At 41.1% G+C, this 21,605-nt stretch overlaps 3 protein-coding genes across 3 annotated transcripts; all 3 read right to left on the reverse strand.

Moving 5' to 3' along the window:
* Positions 1-1,471: 1,471 nt before the first annotated feature.
* LOC131882376 (uncharacterized) lies at positions 1,472-2,316 on the reverse strand (the record flags this gene model as incomplete). Its single annotated transcript, XM_059229505.1, is given in 2 exon segments — positions 1,472-1,912; positions 1,975-2,316. Coding segments are annotated over 2 exon segments (520 nt in total), but the record flags the coding sequence as incomplete, so codon positions are not given.
* Positions 2,317-3,839: 1,523 nt separating this feature from the next.
* Positions 3,840-6,972, reverse strand: LOC131882156 (uncharacterized). The gene is made up of 3 exons (XM_059229219.1): positions 6,836-6,972; positions 4,306-4,448; positions 3,840-4,235 (listed from the first exon to the last, which is right to left on the reverse strand). Exons 1-3 carry the CDS (start codon positions 6,912-6,914, stop codon positions 3,933-3,935), a joined length of 525 nt encoding a protein of 174 aa, XP_059085202.1. The 5' UTR covers positions 6,915-6,972; the 3' UTR covers positions 3,840-3,932.
* A 9,890-nt stretch (positions 6,973-16,862) lies between these two features.
* On the reverse strand, positions 16,863-18,109 carry LOC131882271 (uncharacterized). Its single transcript, XM_059229366.1, has 3 exons — positions 17,706-18,109; positions 17,538-17,638; positions 16,863-17,451 (listed from the first exon to the last, which is right to left on the reverse strand). Exons 1-3 carry the CDS (start codon positions 17,788-17,790, stop codon positions 17,125-17,127), a joined length of 513 nt encoding a protein of 170 aa, XP_059085349.1. The 5' UTR covers positions 17,791-18,109; the 3' UTR covers positions 16,863-17,124.
* Positions 18,110-21,605: the final 3,496 nt, after the last annotated feature.

Consider the following 21,605-nt stretch of genomic DNA (forward strand, 5'->3'; position numbering starts at 1 on the left):
GCACGAAAGAGTCACAATTTTTTATCACAAACTCTATTTGACAAAGATATTATGAGCAAGAATGTTGAAACTGACCCCGATCCTTATGTAGGTGACGTAAGAAAGAATCCCGCTTATTGGAAGCTGTTATTGGAGACAATAAAGCTACCCACAGACCATATAACGACTAGTGCAACCTCAGTCCAGAGGACAATCCAAGATCCAAGAAGTCAAATTCTATAACAATGGAAAAAAATCTGGAACCAGTTTTAGGTGACAATGCGTGCTCTAATCCTGCCGACGACTTTTTCAAAAGGAGAGGCAAGGTCATGTAGATTCTTGCTCCGGTGTTTTTCTTCTTACTTTTTCGATTGAATTTGGAGTGATTCAAGAAGTATTTCAGATAATGACGGAACGTCCAAGTAAATCACCCAACTTCAAAAGTGAATTTCAAGTGAGGCCATTTTGGATTGGTCATGATTGGCCTGATTGGTCAAGTAAATTTAGAGACGTAGCACTGAGATTTTGAGAAAATTGCCCAAATCATGGCTTACATGTATTTGATGATGGCAACACAAGACTAGAAAAATTTAGTTAATGATTACAAAATGATCCACAAAATGCGCCAATCAACAATGTATTGCCAAAAAAAGAGGGAAAGGGAAGGCAAAGAAAATCATGAAGAATGAAACCAAAGTATAACCTTTATCTACTAAGCAACTTCTCCTGTTTTCCACCCTTGAGCCGGTAGATTTTGAGACTCAATATTTCTTCCTTTAGACAAATCCATCACTTTGACTTTAGTCACATCAACATACAGTGTACTCCACTGATGCTCGCCACAACTTACCACCAAGGAAAAAGCGTGCATTTGACGTTTAAGTCAGAAATTCATAACCGACAAAAGTAAGTTTTTAATTCAAGGCGCACAATTTGGCCAATAATTGTGTCAGCCAACGTCGGACGTCCGTTTGACGTCATCAATTGCTTTTACGCCAATCATGAGGCGTTACCCTGGTGTAGACGCGCTATGAGTGAAACTTGGCCAAATTTGGCCCAAAACCTGACACAGGGAACTCAGGAGAGCGGGTCAAAGTCATGGAGTGATAAGGACATACAATTTTAATCCTCGTCTTGTCTCGGTCCGCTTCTTAAGACTTTGACAAGATTCTGTCCTTCAATAAACTTCTTCATAGGTAAATGTTACAATAAAAAACACTGCCTCAATTCATACGATGTAAGTTCATTATTCGCAAAGTTTTGCTTTTGAAACGGGACTCAGGGCTGTTACGATCTAGAGTTGGCCTGTTATGGTTGGAAAACTGTCCTCACTCCCTGATTCGAGAATGCGATGGTTGGGTGCACGTTTTAATTTTGATCAGCCCAATGACAGAATTTAAAAAAGTCTTTAGCCAATAATGAACAGCATACTTACGCATAGCACGAGTTTCAATAAAAACTTAACTACAACTCATCTCTGAGAAGGGTGTACTCAATGAGTTGATTAATCTATCAATTTCATCGTCACTTGGGATGGGTCCATTGTCGCCCAAGGTAAATAATGTCGATATTACGTTCAATCTCGCAATAATCATTTGCTCGGTCGCACAAAACCCCAAGGGCTCGGCAGTGAGTGGGGCCAAACTGCTCCGAATTTCTTGTCGTTGGGTGTTGGCTTCTGTGAAACCCAGGGCCGCCGCGCCCAATCCCACGAGTCCACCCAATGTCAAGGCGGCAATGGTCAAAGCCTGGAACGTAAAAAAGTGCCATGGAGTGTGGGTCACAATTATTCGCCCTGAGCACCTCCATTTACTACTCACCTCTGGATTGGCCAAGAGGTCTTGACGATCCGTAACCTCTTGACTGGGATCCAGCGTCTCTTGTGGTGCAGAATTTTGATAGCTGGACCACCATAGATCTTCAGATAAATCATCTGGAATTGCGCGACACTGTGTAGGGGTAGGTCTTATTGGCGTGGAAGTGGGATTGAACTACCTTGATACCTCTGGTGTCTCGCATGAGCGCAAATGATGGCCACGCCACACAGTCCCAAAAGAGATGATTTCCTGACCATGGTTTTGTGTTCTTACGCTCTTCCGTGTGTTTTCGTTTGGCCAATCTGGAGGTGAGTGACGACCATCCAAGTGTTCGAATCCAGATGAAAACGAGATCATTGTCCTCCCCGCCCATATCGGAGCCATGCATAAGTTGGACACTCACCCACACGCACACACTGACATAAATTGCACAAACGCACAAGTATTAAAAGATTACCTTGAATTCAACTGCATTTTAGGTGGATCTACTTAGCAGAAAACGCTTTTGAGTTTTCAAATGTTTTTTTTATCGTTTCATTTGCTGTTTTTTCTCAAGTTGGACAAGGGTCGGTAACTCAGCTACATTAGTACTATTCATTCAATAACAGTATAGCACTCTTTGGCGCTGTTTCCTTGGTCTTAGTCCAAGAGGGTTGATGAATAAGTGCGCGAATAAATTTGTCAGTGTCTTTGCATGAACGTGGAAGGTACATTTAGCGCTGAAAGATTCTTCAAACCTGAATAAAGAAACTCTCTCCTAACCGAACACCTATGGCAAGTTGCATTTTGCAGACCTTTGCTTCTTCACGGTTATTGAGGTGTCAAAGACAGGGAAAGCTGCTCGATTTTGAGTTCAAATTGGCCGCCACTGGCTACAATTCAAGCCCCCAAAATGACAGGCATGCAAACTTGACACGCCTTTATGACGAACTGGTCCGGAGCAAGTCCACGTTTTTGTGGAGAGTGTTGCAATTAACCTTTGGCTTCAATTTCGACCGGCTGTGCTTATTTGTGCTTAGGTTGTCGGAAATGTGTGGGACCGCACTTTCATTGAGTTCGTATTACCTTAAACACAAGCCTGCATTACACTTCCATGAACCGTTTCCGTTATTATCATGTTACGGATCTCATATTATATATACCCTCGGTCAAGGAATAACCGCGGTTGAGGAAAATTTCATAAACTTACACGCCTTGACAATCAATTTTCTCCTCAAACATAGACCCCAGGTAACTAAAGTAAATCCCCCAACTCCTATCCCTTATAATAGTGTGTGTAACTGTCCAAATTTCTCCACAGCCCAGAAGAACACAAAGAGAACCTGGCCGCTTAGAATAAATTTCAAGAAATGGCTTGAAACAATGGATTTGCTTTCAACCATTTGAATTAGTGATCACAATCAAAAAACAGCATTCCTATTTGAAGGCTTCAGAGTGCATTAAAAGCTCATATCACATCAAGGGGTCGAAAAGGACAAGCCAAGGCCTGATTGTCTCCGCGAACCAAAACTGTTTCGGATGGATGTGTGGATCAATCTACCTGTGTCTTTAGGTCCAAGTTCAAAGCCAAATTCGATGCCAAGCAGCTCCGCGTTTTGTTGGGACATCTCTTCCCTAGCTCTCCCTGATGTTAAACCTTCGAATGTGATCTAGATGTTTGCCATGGATAGAGGTTGTATGAGCTTCTGGTCCAAGAACTACTGGCCACCTCAGAGTTCTGACCTCAAGCCCCAGGACTTCGTTATTTGAGTGGCAATTTGAATCCAATGCCTGTTGTTCCCGCTTGCAATAATATTAAGCCCCTAAAGTAACAAGTGTTCAGTAAAACAGTGGAAGGCCTTGTGGTGAAGCTATATCAGCAAGGTCTCCATGACCTTCAGGCCCCCACTTCAAGCAGTTATAAAGACTAATGAAGATTGTGACCAAAAATAAGAACCCCCAAGAATTGGTAAAGAAAATTATTATAAAAACCATTTGTCGATAAACAAAACTTAAGGTAATTTTGAGCAAATCTCTTTTACATTGGACTTCTTTGGACTCTCGTTTATGAGCAATGACGATGGTATATTCCGGCAAAATAAAAGAGTGTGTCAAAACAAAATGAACCAGTGTGCCACATAGTGTTGGCATTGGTCATCAGGCACAAGTTCTGGCTGGCAAAGCATCGCGATAACCTTTCAATATTTGCTCAATATCAGCTTGGCGAAATAATGCGGGATCCTCAACGGATCTTCCTCCTGCGTTAGCGGGGCTTAGGGCTTCGAGTGCATAATTGATACCCTCTTGAATGAGTTTAATCACCAGCTGGGTATCGGAACAATTCTCAAGGATCTTGGCATCCAAATCCGTGCGGAGGCGTTCTCGTCGAGCGTTGGCATGGCCAAGACCTAAACCTAAGGATACAGCTCCTCCCACGGCCAACACCCCAATGGCAAGGGCCTGACTTGTGAGAAAATAGAAAAATAGATCCTTATCTGGAACACACCGACAGCTTTGATTGCCAACTTACCGTTGGATTGTTCAAGGCATCCTGAATGACTCCTTGACGATCCAAGAAGTGGAGCTTGTTGTGGTTGATACCATGGACCTGATATTGATTGAGGATCCTGGGTCTGTTTGTTATGCCCAACAACTGGCCTTGGTTATGGCTTTCTATGAACAGTGATGTCGTTAATCAAAAAGTGGATTTCATCTATTGCTGATTAAATTGTTGACTAAAAGGTTTCGGAAATTTTCGAATTGCTAAGTAACTTTGTGCAGCGTTTGACTCAGGATAGGCCTTTCATTTTTGGACGCTTATGGCCAATCTATCTTTAAAGCGGTAAAAAGTAACCAAAACAAATGCCCCATGAAAACAAACCATTCGGTTTATGGGGTGAACCTAAGGTTCTCAAATCTTTTTACTCCTTAACAATTTTTCGACAATGTTTTCTTTTATTTATACATTATTTCTGCACTATACACGACACCCTAAATAAAGCATCATCATCACTATTCCTTCACCTGGGAATAATATTTGAATCTGCCAGAAATACAATGTTGACAACTATCACAAGCCATTTCCACTAAAAACAGGTTAGCCTCATGTTCATGATCAATTGTTGTGGCAAAATTCTGGGATTACAGGAATCCGTCCCCAAAGGGCCAAAAAGCAGACAGTTACCAATGCCCATTATGCGTAAGTTGTAATATCCATGGTAAGGTGTAGCATTTTTCAATAGTCCCTTTTGATGAAAATATGACCAAGCAGCTCTTGGAGTACGGGGGGACGAATTTTCAGAAGGCTCTTAATTTCTTTCCGTGCTGTACAGCACATTCCATAGGCTTCCTGGGGTACCGTATTGGAAGGATATCCGCTTTCCAATTGGCGAATCTTGTTTCAATCCTAGGCTTGCCAAGACCAAGCTTTCTTTGCGGTATTTAAATTACAGCATGAGTTGTTGCTTTGATGGCAGCTTAAATGGGCGAGCCTGCGGTCATTCCCGAGGGTGAGATAATAATTAATGTTGGCTGTGACGACGAAGAGGGAATATTGTGAAACCCAAAATGAAATGGCAGGCCGAGCGAGCGAGAGCTACCATCTGACTTCGTAACAAACAAAACAGTACAGTACATTCCATATGATAGCTTTCACACAGTATTTTTCTCTAAAAGCCAAAGATAATAACAATTATTATCATTATTTGTTTATTGCGATGTCTGGTACATCTGATTGATCACAAAAGTAAAGAGAACGGAAGGGATGGTTTGATTTGACACATTTAATACAAAGACAGAATTTAGTTGGACTAGAATGCCTTTTTGCTACACACCACATGGTGGTCGCTGTCTAGAACCTTTTGCGTCTTTTCGGGATAAGGGGGATGGCTGACAGCATTCGGCTTCTCCAGATGAATGACGGAACTGACTCGAACGTGGTCCGTGTGGAAAGTGGGATCAGGTTGTCAAGGAGGGTGAGGCGACATCCCTTAAAGCGAGAACCCAATGTTTTTGGGGATATTTCGGTGAGAGACCATGTTCTTCAACCATACCTCAACCGGATAAGTGGAAGTTAAGAAGTAAACAATGTCATTGTTTGAGGAGAAAGGAACACCCAGATATCGCTTGAGATATTTTGGAAAGGTAGTGTTTTTGGTGTCCCAGGCATTTTTAGATATTGTACCAGAGGTCCATACAGGTAGTGTGCACTCGTATAAACGTAAGATGTAAGTCTGAAAGACTCGCAAATCAAGGGGAAGAGAATGGTTGGAAAGGTCAAGAGTGGGGAAGAGGAAACCGATCTTAGGTCTCGCTCTAGCGTTAACCTCTCGAAGGTGGGTCGAAAAAGACGGTTGTGAGCTAGGGTCTAAAAGTTTCCGTTGGGAGGACATTGGAACTGGGGACCTTTCTCATACTGCGAATCTGCACTAACCACTACAATTACAAATCCCTTTTAAAACTGATGACTTCCAACGGTGGAATTTGAAATTGCATGTTTGCCTTGTTTGTCTGGCCTCTAAGGTTACTTGATGGCACTTTATTAATTTTCCGTAAAAAATTCAAGAACAATATGCTTAAACATATGCAAAAAATCAAGAAATATGACATGACTTGTTTCAAAAAATGAAAGGGATAATTCATATTCTGGTCGTCGCCAGCCAAAAGCAACTTATAGTTGCTAATTAAAAAATTATGTAACTATATGATCGTTATAGATACAAACAAGTAAATTGTAGACATACAAGAAAGTAATATACAAAAAAGACATACTCAAACCAAGAGTGCAAGGGTACTTATTGTTTATTAGAAAAAATCAGCTGTTGACCGTAGCTGTTAAAACTGGCAAAAATCTTCAAGGTACCTTTAGTTACTCCGAGAGATACACTAAAATTAAGCCGACTATAAAAGTCAGAAAAAAGGATTGTAAGCACACCAATTTCTAAATGCAATTCCTTTTTCTAAAAACGAACGAATTGTTGATAAGACTTATTCTTTTGGCAGTCAAGCTCAAGTGCATGTCAAAACTAATTGGGTGTTAAACTGAACGTGCGAAAAATTACCTTGAGGATGATAAGCGATTAATTGAGCAACGGCAATCGAGATCACGCCTAGTCCAAAGAGAGACAAGACTTGAACCATCCTTCTTGAAGGGGACACCAATGGATAGTCGTCAAGTTTGCAATTGAATGGTACGAGAGAGAATGGAAGCACACCCAAGTGGCGGTCATTTTATATGCCCAATTTTTTTCTCGTCAGCATTATTTTTTATCTTAGACTTGGACACGGTGGTTAAATTTCTGCAACTGGGAAAAAATGTGTGTCAACTTGAAAAAAGAGCTTTGAATTGGGATCCACCTCCAGAATGGTAGGCTGTGATCCTGGATCAACAAGGTTAACAATTATCGATTATTCAAATCGGATTACCGGAACAATGTTGGCGGACTTCTGATTGTGGAAGGAATGTGCGGCAGGAAAAAATGTCATGCAGGTAAAGATCAATGAATCAATTGGTGGACAGTCTTCGGTTCATTTACTTTTTTCCATTTTACCACAGTGCATGTCTTATATTGCAGGTCTGTGCCTGATTTGAATTGCAAATATCTGTCTGGATGTGGCGAGTTGGTTTTGACGGACGATGGTCAATCAAGTTTCTATTACTAAACCAAGCAAAGCACTATCGCTATGTGTGTATAATGATGTGAGTTGCCACCATCCTTCATATGCGTCATTTGTACATTTTAATCCATTCTCCCGATCATCGTAACTTCACCATTATAATTTTACTGAACGGTGTTTGTATGAGAATGGGTTTGACAATGCCAACATAATTTTACGTTTTTGCATTTTTCGCCATTTGGGATTTGAAAGTAGATTTCTTAATTACCTAATTGACTTTTCCATTTGATTTTTGATAGATTTCTTAATTGATTTTTCCATTTTATCCTAGAAAAACCAAAGATGCCGAGACGAGATGGTAATCATTTGTTCTCATTGACCCATTTCATAATTTTTGCTCCTGGAAATTTTTCTTTAAAGGCTGGATTATTTTGGGTTTTTTTTTGAGCAATTTATACAATCATTCAAGATTACGTTTCTTCAGCTTTTGAAAATGAAATATAATTAATAGAGCAATAAGATCAAATTTATACCTTATGTTTTTGCGAGCCAAAGAGTACAAAAATGTGTTAGAGTAATTCTTTAAATACTTGATGAGACTCCTTTAACCGCTGTGACTTCCTATAATGATATGGTAGAGTAGATTACTTATAGAGAATACTTAATTGCATAGCCTAATTCAATATCCTTTTGAATTTTCGCTTAACTCTTTATTCATTTTGCTTATGATTTTGTTATAAAATGTAATCAGAGCGAAAGTAGAGTGAAACATATTTTCCGGTTTTGTATTTTTCTGCATTTTACTCTGCACCTTTTGCCCATTTCGTTTCATTTTAAATTGCATTTATTACAAATTTTGATTGCATTAGTTCAACAGCCCTGGTCAAGGCAGGGCTATCTGTTGAAAAGAGTTGCTCGGAAACACATGTTTAACCATTAAACGACCAAGGCGTTTCATTTATTGACCAATATGTTGTGCACAAAATCTTCAAATTTGCATGGCCGGAAATCGGAGACACTAGATGTACTAGATGTTTGTAGGTGAAATAAGTTTCAAAGTAGTCACTTTCGTAGTATGAGAGCTTCAGAAAGCTAGTGCCATGCTCACGTGGTTCTTTGAGAACTAAAATGAGAATTTTGTGACCACAACAAATCTGCGGATTGGAGTTTGCAAATTTGTTTGTCCTCGTTTCAACTTACAAGGTAAAGGAGAAATGATGGAGCCTTCAATGGCTTTATTTGAATAGTTATGTCATAAAATAGCCGGTTAAAATTGTTTGAGCAAACGGCAGAACTTTAATCATGCCACCTCATTTGACGGTATCCACGAATACCCAGAGAAGCATACAATTCGAATTTGAACACGTCTATTTCAATTAATATTAGATGAGAGGTGATTCGAAATTTCCGCTAAAATCCTCAACTGACACGTCACAAGGAACTCCAAGCAGAAACGATGTTAATGAATTGCCAAACTATTTTTCGCGATACCTTGAAAAACCGAGTTGGAACCACGCATTACATGATACATGGTGGGTACCCACAACACTGATTAAGCCAACACTTCTAATAACGATTTTACTTGTTACAAAACCAAAGGAGCAACTTGTAACTGAAAACCTATTAGAAGATTGCACGTTTAAAAACGTTAACAATAGATGTGAGGAGTAACTTCAATTGCATTTTCCATTGATTTTTTTTTCAAAATCAATTGAGCAGACGCTAAAATATTACGCTTTCAAAGGTCACATTTGCATCAAGTTTAAGTGCTCCCGTTACATCTTAAAGCAATAGCTAAAAAATATAATATGCTCTTTCTATGCCCAAAGATCCAACACTCAACCCATCTAGTGCGAACAAACAGGAACACGAACCAATGAGCATCTCATTAGAAACTGAGATGTCACCCCATCAGGACCAGGAGAACTTGAAAGCCTCAAGTCCTTGATGGCCGCTGGAGCATCTTGACCTGTTAGTGTGAGATCATTAAATTCCTCGATTTGACTAACATCATCAACCTCAACAGACTTGTCATTTGAACTAGGGCTGCCTATACTTGGTAGAGTCGAAAACAAACCAGAGAACTAATCCCCCAGCATCTTAGCTCTACATTAGTAATGGCTTCCCCGTCGACCTCAAAAGAACCTAGATGGTGTATCATCTTTCTATTTGAGCTTGCTGAACTCATAGGAGCTCAAATGGGAGAGGCCTATTTAAGTTATGGATGGACAATCGACTTGTTCCGAGTTGGCATAGTGATACTATTCCTGGGCTTAAACGTCCGATAGATCCAAACAAATGTTTGAATACCTTTGTCAACTTTAAACTGGATAAGCTGACTGAAAAACTCATTATTTAGAGGGACTACAACATTTTTATTGTATTTCCAAATACAAACGTAGCTTGACGGGAGGATATGAAATGTCTATTTCAAAATGATTCTTAAGAAGATGGTTGAAAGACCAAATAGCACAATTCAGATATCGAAAATAAATCTTATTCAAATCACAATACAAGTTCATATTAACCCTGAGTGAGGTTAAATTGCAATCAAAAATGGCAACAACAATTGAACACAAGGTCAGTAAAATATTTGCAAATAACTTATAGCTTTTTGTACGATAAGGTAAGAAAATGTGATTGAAATATAGCAGATAATTGAATTGAAAGTAATGAGGAATTTAGGTAAGGTGATTCCATTTTTTCTTACCGTGAGGAGATAAAATATTGTCACAGGGCCGGTCGGGCACTCTTAGGGGGCTTGGACTATCTTGAGTAGTTACATGATTTTTTTTTCTTCCCTTTTTTAGCACGACCATGGCCTTAATCATGAATACAATCGTTTTGAATCAAAAAGTAAACACTTTGGCACACTTTTCATCCCAAAAGTATTCATTACTTGACTGAAAAACTAAATTATGAGCGTCAAGTACGATAAACGTGTTAAATCGACAGACCTGATCATCAGAGTGAGTTTGGCTTTACGATGGCTTTGCGATAGTACGAGCCACAGAGGAGCCGACCAGTAGATTTAACGACATAAACTTAAGAAGCAGATATTTGGCTCATGGGTGAGTGGTTGATATTTTTTGAATGAAACGTGTGCCAAAGAGTTTATTTTTTGATTCCAAACTATGACATTCATGATTAAGGCATGGTCGTGCTAAAAAGGAAAAAGATTCGTGTCATGCTCAAGCTAGTCCAAGCCGCCTAAGAGTGCCCGAACGGCCCTGTGTCCCGAGTAGTCCCGAATTGTTATACCCCCCTGTGGTGTTTTCAAATTGTATTCGCTTTCCCGCTTCTTCTTCCCCTCTCAAGTCATTCACACCTTTTGGTTTGCTCGTAAGACTCGGCTCGTTTGGATTTTTGGGAAAGGCGAATCGGACTTCTTGAAAGAAAGTGCCCTACGTTATTCGATTTCTTTAGCTTAACCAACACATGGCGCAGGAATGAAAGTGAAACGGACCGATTGAGAGTTCCAGGCTTATTCGACTGCACAAGGTTTGTTGATACGTAGTGGAACATGGCACTAAAGGTCGAGATCGACCCCATTCCGAGGTTAAGACGGAGACGAGGACAATTGCGTTTCAAGGCACATCAGACATTGGTTGCCCTTCAGTCCACGTTGTCTGATCTTAAAGCAGTGGATCCCAATTCTTTTGAGACATGGCAGATTACCAATTTGGAAGCCGAGCTCCAAACCGTTGAAGAACGTGTCGAGGCTTTCATGGAATTACACGTTGAGGTTCAATGTACTATGGAATCCTCCGATGATGCCAAAGACGAAGATTCCAAAGTTACCGAAGACCTTCAGAATGGTTTGCTAGCAATTGAACGAGAGATTCGTTTATTGAAGCACTGTTGTTCGGCATTTATAGCTCGCCGTTAGGCTCAAATACAGCCATCTGTGTCCTAAGATCGCCCAGGTCCTCGCTTGCTGAGGATCCACACGTCACTAAAACCCTCGTCATTGACTTTGGATGTAACCTTATCTGCTTTTCATGTGTGACGACAGAAATTTCAAGACTTCTATACTTCAAACCAGTTGTATCAGTATTCAGTGGATGAGCAGCGAGCGCAACTTCAAGGATGCACGGATATTGGTGTCATCCAAACCCTGTCCCAATATCTCGATGTTGCGGAGGGCGATTCCGTCAAAGTTGTGTTGGACAAGCTCCAGACCCATATTGCAAAATCCGTGAACATCGTGAGGAGACGTCACGAATTTCACACCCTGAATGAAACAAAAACAAGGAGAGTTGTTTTGTGATTTGTTTGTTTGCCTGAAATTGGTGGGAAGCTTGGCGGAATTGGAAAAAATATCGTACGAAGAATTNTGAAACAAAAACAAGGAGAGTTGTTTTGTGATTTGTTTGTTTGCCTGAACTTGGTGGGAAGCTTGGCGGAATTGGAAAAAATATCGTACGAAGAATTACTTACCTCTCACCTAATTGTTGCTATTTCCAACATGAGCCTACAGCGTGATCTCTTGTGCATGGACAATCCTACGTTGGCACAAGTGAAAGCTAAATGCGAGTCCTTTGAGGCCAGAGGTTTCAATTCGGCTGCACCTCAGGGCCCTTCTGTGGTCGTTGAACGAATTTCGACGTATAAGCATAGAAAGCAGGCCAAGCAGCGAGATTGAAGCCAATCAAAAAATGGCAGGGGATCAAGTTTCGGTCCCGAAGGTTGCAACAAGTGTGGATTTTCTCTGCACTCGGGTCCTTGTTGCCTTGCCGTTGATCAAAAGTGCAATAAATGTGGAAGAATAGGTCATTTTCAAGCTGTTTGTCCGTCAAGAAAGGCCTTGATTTCTTCAAAAAATGTGGTTGTCTCAGGTGCTGTTGTTGGAGCGGTCAAAACATCTTCGTCTATGCTTTCGTCTATTGGTTAATCTCGTCACAGACTCAGGATTATGTTTTGAAACCGAGGTTTTACCTGATACAGGTGCTACGGATTGCATAGTTCCTTCCCGCTTATTACGTGATTGGGGAGTTGAGTTTGATGTTTCAGTGAAGGTCAAGATAAAGGCTGCGAACAATTCGCAACTAAGATGTGACGGGGTTGTCAATCTGGCAATTCAATGGCTACATCATAGAGCTACAGTGTTGGCTTATGTCAGTCCAGATACGGACGTTGTTCTTATTGGTTGGAAAGCCATGATTGATCTGAATATGATTTCGGTATGTTTTCCATGTTCTGAAGAAGATTACCAGAAATCCATAGAGAGCCAACCCGTCCCGATTTACAAAAGTGACATTGAAATTCCTGCAATCCTCTACGATCCTTCGCCAACCCAATTTAAAGAGATTGGAAAGTCTCTTTTGGAAGAATTCTCTGATGTATTTGACTCCTCCACTTCATTCAAGGCAATGGAGGGTCCCCCAATGAAGATCCATCTGAAGAACATGGATGACGTTCAGCCCTTCACGTGCACCTTGGTCCGCTCCATCCCTCATGCTTATCGGGATATGGCAAAATCTGAGTTGAATTATATGGAGTCAATGGGCATTATTGAAGATGCGGGAGATGAACCATCTCTGTGGGTAGCACCATTTTTAGTTCTTGGCAAGCCAGGGGGAGGTGTAAGACTGGTCGTTGATTACCAGAAATTAAATAAACATATTTGAAGACCGGTTCATCCATTCCCATCCACCAAAGACATTATGTTGTCAATCCCAACTGGAAGCCAGTTCTTTTCGGTGATGGATGCAACCAAAGGATATTGAGTCTGTGAGCGCTGATCTCTTTGAATATGGAGGACGCTCATTTCTGGCCTATGTTGATTGATATTCCGGTTGGGTTTGTTTTGGGAAAACGCTGTCAATTGTGCAGTCCCAGTTGTGCAATCAATCAAACGAATAGTTGCGTGTTTTGGGATCCCGTTGCGGATCCGGACTGATGGTGGCCCTCAATTTTCGTCCGCGGAATTTCTTCGATTTTGTCGGGATGATTGTATCAAACCCGTCATTAGCTCTGCCTTCCACCCTCAGTCCAACGGTCATGTTGAAGCGGCGGTAAAGATGCTCAATAACCTCATCAAGAAGCACTGGATATCTGGACGATTGGATCAGGAAGGGTTCGATGCTGCCCTACTTGAATGGAGAAACATCCCGAGAGAGGATGGCAAGTCTCCTGCCCAACGGTTATTTGGGTTTAACCTCCGCACTCGAATCCCTTCCCATCCCTTAACTCGATTGAGTCTTGATTCAAAGAAACTCAAAAACAGGTTGGAGCAACAGAGCTTTGAATTGGACAAGAACAAGCTCCGATATGATACTCGAGCCCAAAATCACGATCCTCTAAATGTTGGAGATCGTGTGAGGATCCAAAATGTAATTTCAAAACTGCGGGATTGTCAAGGAATCATCCACTTCATTCGTAATAGCGGACGTTCCTATGTTGTCTTAATTGGTTCACGGCAATACGTTAGAAATCGTCCATATCTTCGATCAATACGTTTGTAACAACTAAGTGCAATGGATTTTGGACCTGGAGTAAAATGTAGTCCCGTAAACCCCATCGATCCTCTTCCCCAGAGAAGCAACCAAATGAAGAAGAAGATAGTGCGGTTCACGTTTGAATGACTTAAATATGTGTATTCTTCGATTTGGGGGAGGTGTGGTGATTTCAAATTCTATTCGCTTTCCCGCTTCTTCTTCCCCTTTCATGTCATTCACACCTTTTGGTTTGCTCGTAAAACTCGGCTCGTTTGGATTTTTGGGAAAGGCGAATCGGACTTCTTGAAAGAAAGTGCCCTACGTTATCCGATTTCTTTAGCTTAACCAACACCCCCCACCCCCCCAAGACCCGAAAACTAATCTTGGATGGCTTACACCTGGCTCATCAAGGAGTTGCAAGGACCAAAGCCCGAGCACATAGAACTATCTATCGGGATGGCATGACGAATGAGATCGTCCAAATGATGGATACATCTGACATTTCTCGCAAGAGAGTATGTACCAAGTCAAGTCAAGGAACCCGTGGTCACAACAGGGCAAATCAAAACTTTCCTTTACAGCCTTCCAGCCCCCACCTATTAGAATATTGTGTTGCCCAAATTTTAGGTGTACGTGAACAGGTATTCAGGTTGGCCCCTTGTCTGCTTCGTAATTGCAGTGCCCCCACTTCAATGCAAGTCTTTGTGACGCTTCGAGTTTTTTTCGCCCCTTTTTGGTACTTCGTGCTCGCAAAGAGCCCTCAGTTCCGCTATCAGGAATTTTGAGACTGATCATGTGATTTCGTCAGCACATTTTCCCGCTTCAAACGACCATGCAGAGCCATCAGAAGGGAGCGGATTTGATCGTAATGATTTGAGGCACAAAGTGTCATTTATATACGATAAAAAGACGAAAAAAGTAAACAGCTGCCCTATTTTTGCATGAAACAACTTCGCCTTGATAGCTATGATGGAAAAAATTAGGCATCATGGTAAAATGAATGTGATTTCCCCAGACGGGGCACACCCAATTAGAAATTTCACTGTGAATCGGCCTTTGTAATTGGAATACGTTTGAACTCTTTTCTTGTTGGTATTCAAGTGGCTGCATTCTATTTCAGACGCATCAATGAGGACAAGTGTCTCAGGGAATAAGGCTCTGAATTGATCTGTCATTCGGACCTGAATAGTAGGTTTGACGTGCCAAATAATCAATCGCTTACAACTGATTGACATGACCTCTAATACTTGACGAAAGGTTAAGCTTGCAAATTGTTGTGACACATTAAACATACCTCCAAGTACAAGAAATGATCGGTTTAGTTTCAGTTTGACATAGAAAAGGGCAAGCTTCTGCTCCCTCGAGAGCACTCTGGCGTCTTTTAAGTCTTCTCCTCCTTTGTACTAGAGACTCCTTTGTACACAAGATATTAAAAAGCTGAGATCGAAATTCCTCAAAAAGATTGAAATTGTTTCTCGCTTCTCGCTCAAGCTCAGAATCGGAAAGAGTGCCGGCTTGGATTCGTTTGGATGTGGATTAGCACGGTCGATGTTGTGATTTTGGGGCCAAATTTCAGGAGGAATAGACGCCATAGTAAAGAATGACATAACGTCTCCAGTAATTTCTGCATCACAACTCCAACGAAATTCACAAGGAGCGTTTGATTATTCCGTTTGAATGGAAGCATCCACACCGTTATATAGACCCACCAAAGTGTCAGGGAAGATATGGTTGTATTGGATTCTATTCGTATCAAGGGAAAGAGATCGATCCTCATCGGCAATCTGGCGAGGCTTTTCACTAGTCTGAGCAATTTCGTCTATGAACTTCGCATTTTCCCCTGACCGTCTTCTCTCAAAACTTTTAAGATCGGACATGGCCTTGGGTTTGACATGTTTGGATGGAAATATCGTCGGATAGTAAGCTGGACTCTCAGGATCATTACTTTTCACACCTCCAACGAAGTGAGATGAGCAGATCCGGGACACTGAAGCAAAATAGTTTGGGTCAATATCAACTCGCAACGAATGCCTGAACAAAACTGTACCAGAACTTGGTGACCATAGCGAACCATGGGCGTTTTCACGTCTGACGGCTCGAACCCATTGGTAGTAACGTTTTTCATTGGTCGGAAAAGAGTGAAATTTGATCCCACGAGAACCATCCACTCGCTGATTCTTTCGGCAATCGACAACGCAACAATACGTACCATTTTTCTCTCTCTTCATTTGACTTACTGATTCCATGGGCATATTCTTTAGGGTTTATCAAAATGTTCAATTTATACCCACGATGCACTAACCGGGTACCAGCAAACAAAAATTTGTTTACACGAACGAATCAGCTGCAAAATCTGCTTGAATGTCCGAATTGCGTTGGGATAATGGAACCAATTTCCATGGCGCGAATGCAATCCTGAAACGGGAGGATGAAGCTGTGCTAAAATTTGGAGTCGAATGGAAATTTAATACCCCCGGCGCCTCACACCATGGAGGAGTTTGGGAACGTAACATCAGGACAGCTCGTCAAATCCTGGGATGTATGATGAAGCCTCACGCTCTTTCAGACGAGAGCTTAATCACCTTATTTTGTGAAATAGAAAGAATAATGAATGGGCGACCCCTCATTACTCCATCTGAAGATCCCACGGGCCTTGAAGCCCTCGCACCCAATCATTTGCTCCAGTTGCGAGGAAACAATAGCCATCCATTTCAAGACTATAGCAAAGACAAATTCTTTAGAAACACGCACGTGGAAGAGGGTCCAAGGGCTCGTGGATCAATTTTGGTACAGGTGGAAACGTGAATACCGCGTTTTTAATTTACCCACCACCATCAATGAGGATAGCATCTGTGGACCTGGTTTAGGCGTCTACAGGCGTGGTCTAGTGATTTGTGACATTTTCTAGAGTAAGAGCTTCCCGGCTCGATTCTTCTCCTCCATCGTTCTCCACAAAACTCTTTTAAACACTAATTAATCTCAGCCACAAATGGAGAACCAATCTAATATGGACTTTGCCACTTCTTATTAGAAACATTGGACGACGTGATGAGCGGCTTCGTTGGCACCTTCGACCCGTGTACCCACCAACAGGAGATAAAACAAATTAGATCTTAAATCGGTGTTAAACTTGAAAGCAGTACTCGTTCACGGTCCAAACAGCTTGGTTATTTATTACTATTATGCTTGCTTAGAAACAATAACGTAGAGTAAACATGGCATTTATGAACATTTTCAATTATGATCACCTCAAACAAGTGGTAGGAGTGAGACTGATATCAAGCATGGCTCGATCAACCACAATTTGGGACTGCGATTGGTGCCGCTACACTTTGTAAGAACTGAATCTGCTCAGGGTTTTGCCTTGATTCTGCATCCAAGAGCACGCGTGACTCAGATCGACGGCCGGTGTTCTGGATCAACAAGGTAATCACTCTGCTATACTCGTTCATCTTATTTATGATATCTCGATCCCTTTCACAAGAGCCCAATTGCCCAGACGTCGTTGCCCCAAGGTTTTGTGCAATGTTTTGTCGTTGGGTATTCGCTTCCGCCAAACTCAGGCCTATCCCCACCAACCCGACGACCCCACCCAAAGCCGCAGCGGCGATGGCTGTTGCCTGGAAAATCAAGGTATGCCAGACTTAGAGTGCGGCATTTGAACCATTTGGCATTATGATTCACTTTTTCACTTTGATTCACTCACCTCTGGAGTGGCAAAGAAGCCTTGGCGATCCACGAACTGATTCCTTGGGGAGAGGGTCTGCTTTTCAGCCAGTCGTTCATAATTCGCCCATGGGTTATTGGCTAGAAAGAATAAGGCCATTCCAAATCAGAAAGGTTGCTACTCGCGAGAAAGTTGAATTTAAAATACCTTGATATTCGTGATAATTCTCTTGAGCACAAACAACGACACTAATGCCACACAGCCCCAAAAGCGAAGTGAACTTCTTAACCATGGTTTCGATTTTTTTTTTGATTGTGGGAGGGCTTGTCGTGTGGCCTCTTTGGAGGTGAGTGGAACACAGATTGAGGGAAATTGAGCAAGTCAGAAGGTAGCCTTCCCTCCCTTCATTTGTCCATCCATCTCGTCTGTGATTTCTACCTGCACTGAGGAAATTAGTTACCTTCTAGCATTGTTCAGGCCCTCTAGCCGGGCGAACTTTGATATCGATCTCGGCTATTGGTTTTGGGGTGTTTCATTGCCAAACAGACTAATTCATGTGGTTTGCTATTGAATTCTGATGTCTTTTGAACTAATTTTTTTTTCGATAAACTGCATTATATTATCTAAATAAATTGAGGACGGAATTTTTTTATGACATTCTTGTACGTGCAAGCAATTTAAAAATTGTAAATAATAAGTCATAACATGATCACTGATCAGTAAGGTGAACAAGATTGCAGTATCAATTAAGATTATCGACACCGGCATCTCTCGCTCGAATTAGTCTAATCTGATGGAGAACAGAAATGGAAAATCTAGTCAGTGTGAATAAACGCAGACAGGCATCTTGGCTCTTGATAGGTTTTCCTAACCTAAGACAAGGAGGCACAGATGGACAAAGAAACCCTGAATGCACCGAAGCAATGGAGTGTGTGCACCGTCCGTCAGAGCTCGGTCCCTCGAACTTATCGCCAATGCTCCTTGAGTGCCAAATCATTTTATGGAAACAACAAGTAGTAGTGTTGAGCTGTATTTTGAGGGAAAATGCACCTTTTCTAACACATTTTTCATCCAACAGGAAAGGGTAGACGTAAGTAAATGTCGGTCTTTTGTTCCTTTTTTCAAAACAGGGAAAATCTCAAAACGATGTAACAATAACACCACCACCACCACCACCACCCCACACACACCAAAAAAACTCTCATAATTCGTTCTTTTTTTTTTGACCCCAAAGTGGCCTTTGTTTTTCAGTATACTTTCAACAGCTGAGGTAGCCTTGAAACTTCTGTGGGCAATGTCCGCAGAAATTGATGCATCCCGAAATATTAGAATGACCATCCATCTTGTTACCCAGTATTCTCAGTATTCTGGAGAGGGAAATCCAAGCTAAAGCTGGCTCAATTGGCTCTTGATAGCCTTGAAGACGTTCATCGCTTCATATCCTGGTTGGAAACGTCCCACAGTTTGAAAGTCTTCATGGCTGATGAATAGATCCTCAATGGAAAACGAAAAGAATGTTAAATGGTTGGTTACCAGTAGACACAGACCAAAATATGATGCTCGGATGTCGAGCAAAAATTCGTGAGGGTTGCACGAAATGATTGACTTACAGTATCAGGTACTATTCGTACTTTCTCTGAATACTAGACAGTCCCAACTTTTCTAGTCTCTCCCAATTCGAGAGCTCTCTCATTCCTGTGATGTTCCTCGCAAAACATCTTTGGACTTGTTCGACCTTTTGCAAACCTGCTGAACTCATTGGAGCCCAAATGGGTGAAGCATATTCAAGATGTGGTTGAACAACCGAATTGTACAGAGTTAGCATCGTGATGCTATCTCTGGACTTAAACGCGCCATTTATGATTGATGCTGGCGTTTCTTTATTTCATCTTGCTTATTTATTTGTTCCTTTGCTTGAACTCTTCTCCCTGGGCTTCAATGTTCATGGGGCAGAGTCCTTTGGGGACAATCATGCGGAACAGAAAAGAAGTTGCCTATAGAAGACTATCGAACATTGCATTTTTATAAACTAACAACTTCACTCAATAACATACATTAAAAATATTTTAGAAATCAAAAAGCAATTTTTTGGACTCATTTTTGTTACTTTCCAGTTTCCTTTTTCAACAAATGATTTTTCAAAATGGTAGGGCTTCTTTTGGCTAATCTAAAGAGTCGTATTTAGGTATTCACTACAATAAAAAAGTAGCACGGTGCCCTTCAAAACTTGGTGATGACTCATCAGTAGACATCGAAGAAAACGTTAGAACCTGAAAGAACGTATGAACTCGTATGAACTTTTTGGCCCAAAAATATGCTTTGAGCCTAATTTCTAATTTTTTCACTCTCTCACCTCTTCCTCGACTTTTTTCTCACTATTTTTNTTGACCTTTTTTATCATTTGGGTCCTTCTCTGCTTCCTTCTCAACCTATTCCTTGTTTGGAACCTTTTTATTTACTTCTGTACACCATGATCAAATGAAGGATTTACGCCTCAGCCAAACCCTTCGTAGTTTCTGAAGGATTATGATTTGACTAGCTGTTGCGATTTACATTTTATGCAACATTTGGTCTACCAACGAATTGAGTATATCAAATTCAGCTACCTTATTTCCGTTTGGGAAAGTCTACAAAAAGAGAGCTTGCAGTTGAGCTTGTTCCGACCCAAACATATTTTGTGAACATTCGCAACCTCAGCGTCAAAGCAGTAGGCTCCAGGAGAGAGTCAATTGTTTACCTAGACACTTGTATCAATTAAAAACTTGCGAATATTGCGATTAAACAAAATGATATTTTCTTGGGAACTCAATGATAGCTTTGTAAACACATAATCGTGTTTTCTCAAGTATTTTTTCTCATTTCTCCCCAACTTTAAAAGATCATTATTATTATTACGGCCAAAAAGGCAACTTATTTTTACTCATCAGATAGGTGCTATTTAAAGGACCCAAAAGTGTTGCCAAACATCTCTGTCACTCAACATTGTATCTTAAGTTAATTCAACCTTTCAAAATGAGATGATTGTAATTGGTCACATTTTGAATCGAATATATTTGTATCTGCAAATAATTACATTTTAGATTGTAATTGAGCCAAGTTTGCTTTCGAGCAAACAAGGTTTGGGGTTTTGAGGAAGTTTCGACCACAATCAATTGTTTAACATGACCCGTGAAAAGCATCCTCAAAAATTCAGTTGTGGCTGGCCGCTCAAGAAAAGACGGATCTGTTAATAACTTTGTGATTGGAACATGTTCAAGGACTTGAAAACCCCCAACTATTGGAATGGTCAAGTAAGGAAGGGCATTTAGTTGGCCAGTTTTGATGAAAAGTAGGTCAAAGATGTTGAAACGGTCTTAAGGAATAGCTAAGAACACTGTTCAGCAAAAGAATGATCAGTTGTGAATTCTTTAAGCTACTTACTGATTTAGTAAATATGTCAACCAACCATTAAGTGGAGAGGGTCCATCGAAATTTAATGCATTCGATCGTTATGATCCCAAAATTCAGAAACGAACTGCAATATATGTATCCTTGAAAAATAGTAATGGCTTATCCACTTACACATGTTTCAGAAAGATTGACTCGGAAAAGTACGAATAGAGAAAGTGCCCTTTAGTTCTTCAATATTTATGTTCCTTTGGTAAAATTTGGATCGCTGAATACGTTTCACGAATTTCTTGACCCCCAAAAAGGTTTGGCAAACAACTAATTATTCCACTAGTTTCTATTTAATCCATTAATGTTATATGGCAAACATGGGCCGTCCAGGTCGCCATCAATGATGTTACCAGGACTATCACAGGTGTCAGAAAAGTCGATCATTTAACAGTGCTTGCTTGATCTCTTACATAAGGCGGGACTATTCTCAGTCAGGCCCTCGTTGTCAAGTCGGTGGACATGGAATGGAGGCGTGGAAGGTCTTCCATAGCGCTGGTGGAGAATCATGGCGCTAGATGTCTTATGGGCAAGTTCATTTCCCCTCTCAAGTTCTCAAGTTCCAGTGAAGTGCTGGTTCAAAGTACATTGAATGTGCTCGATCACATAGTGGTTCGTTTCGACTTTAATCATGCCCTCGGGCATTCAAAAAGAAACGAGACCTTCTCCCTG

This window comes from Tigriopus californicus, chromosome 6, assembly GCF_007210705.1.
Source record: "Tigriopus californicus strain San Diego chromosome 6, Tcal_SD_v2.1, whole genome shotgun sequence".
NCBI lineage: Eukaryota > Metazoa > Arthropoda > Copepoda > Harpacticoida > Harpacticidae > Tigriopus > Tigriopus californicus.

What these genes read in the sequence shown, in the direction of transcription:
- LOC131882156 (XM_059229219.1), bottom strand. Translation starts at nt 6,914, where the DNA reads ATGGTTCAAGTCTTGTCTCTCTTTGGACTAGGCGTGATCTCGATTGCC. An exon ending in AATCGCTTATCATCCTCAAG is followed by an intron (nt 4,449 to 6,835) that starts GTAATTTTTCGC and finishes CACTGTTCATAG; the next exon opens with AAAGCCATAACCAAGGCCAG. An exon ending in ATGCCTTGAACAATCCAACG is followed by an intron (nt 4,236 to 4,305) that starts GTAAGTTGGCAA and finishes CTCACAAGTCAG; the next exon opens with GCCCTTGCCATTGGGGTGTT.
- LOC131882271 (XM_059229366.1), bottom strand. Translation starts at nt 17,790, where the DNA reads ATGGTTAAGAAGTTCACTTCGCTTTTGGGGCTGTGTGGCATTAGTGTC. An exon ending in GAATTATCACGAATATCAAG is followed by an intron (nt 17,639 to 17,705) that starts GTATTTTAAATT and finishes TATTCTTTCTAG; the next exon opens with CCAATAACCCATGGGCGAAT. An exon ending in GCTTCTTTGCCACTCCAGAG is followed by an intron (nt 17,452 to 17,537) that starts GTGAGTGAATCA and finishes TTGATTTTCCAG; the next exon opens with GCAACAGCCATCGCCGCTGC.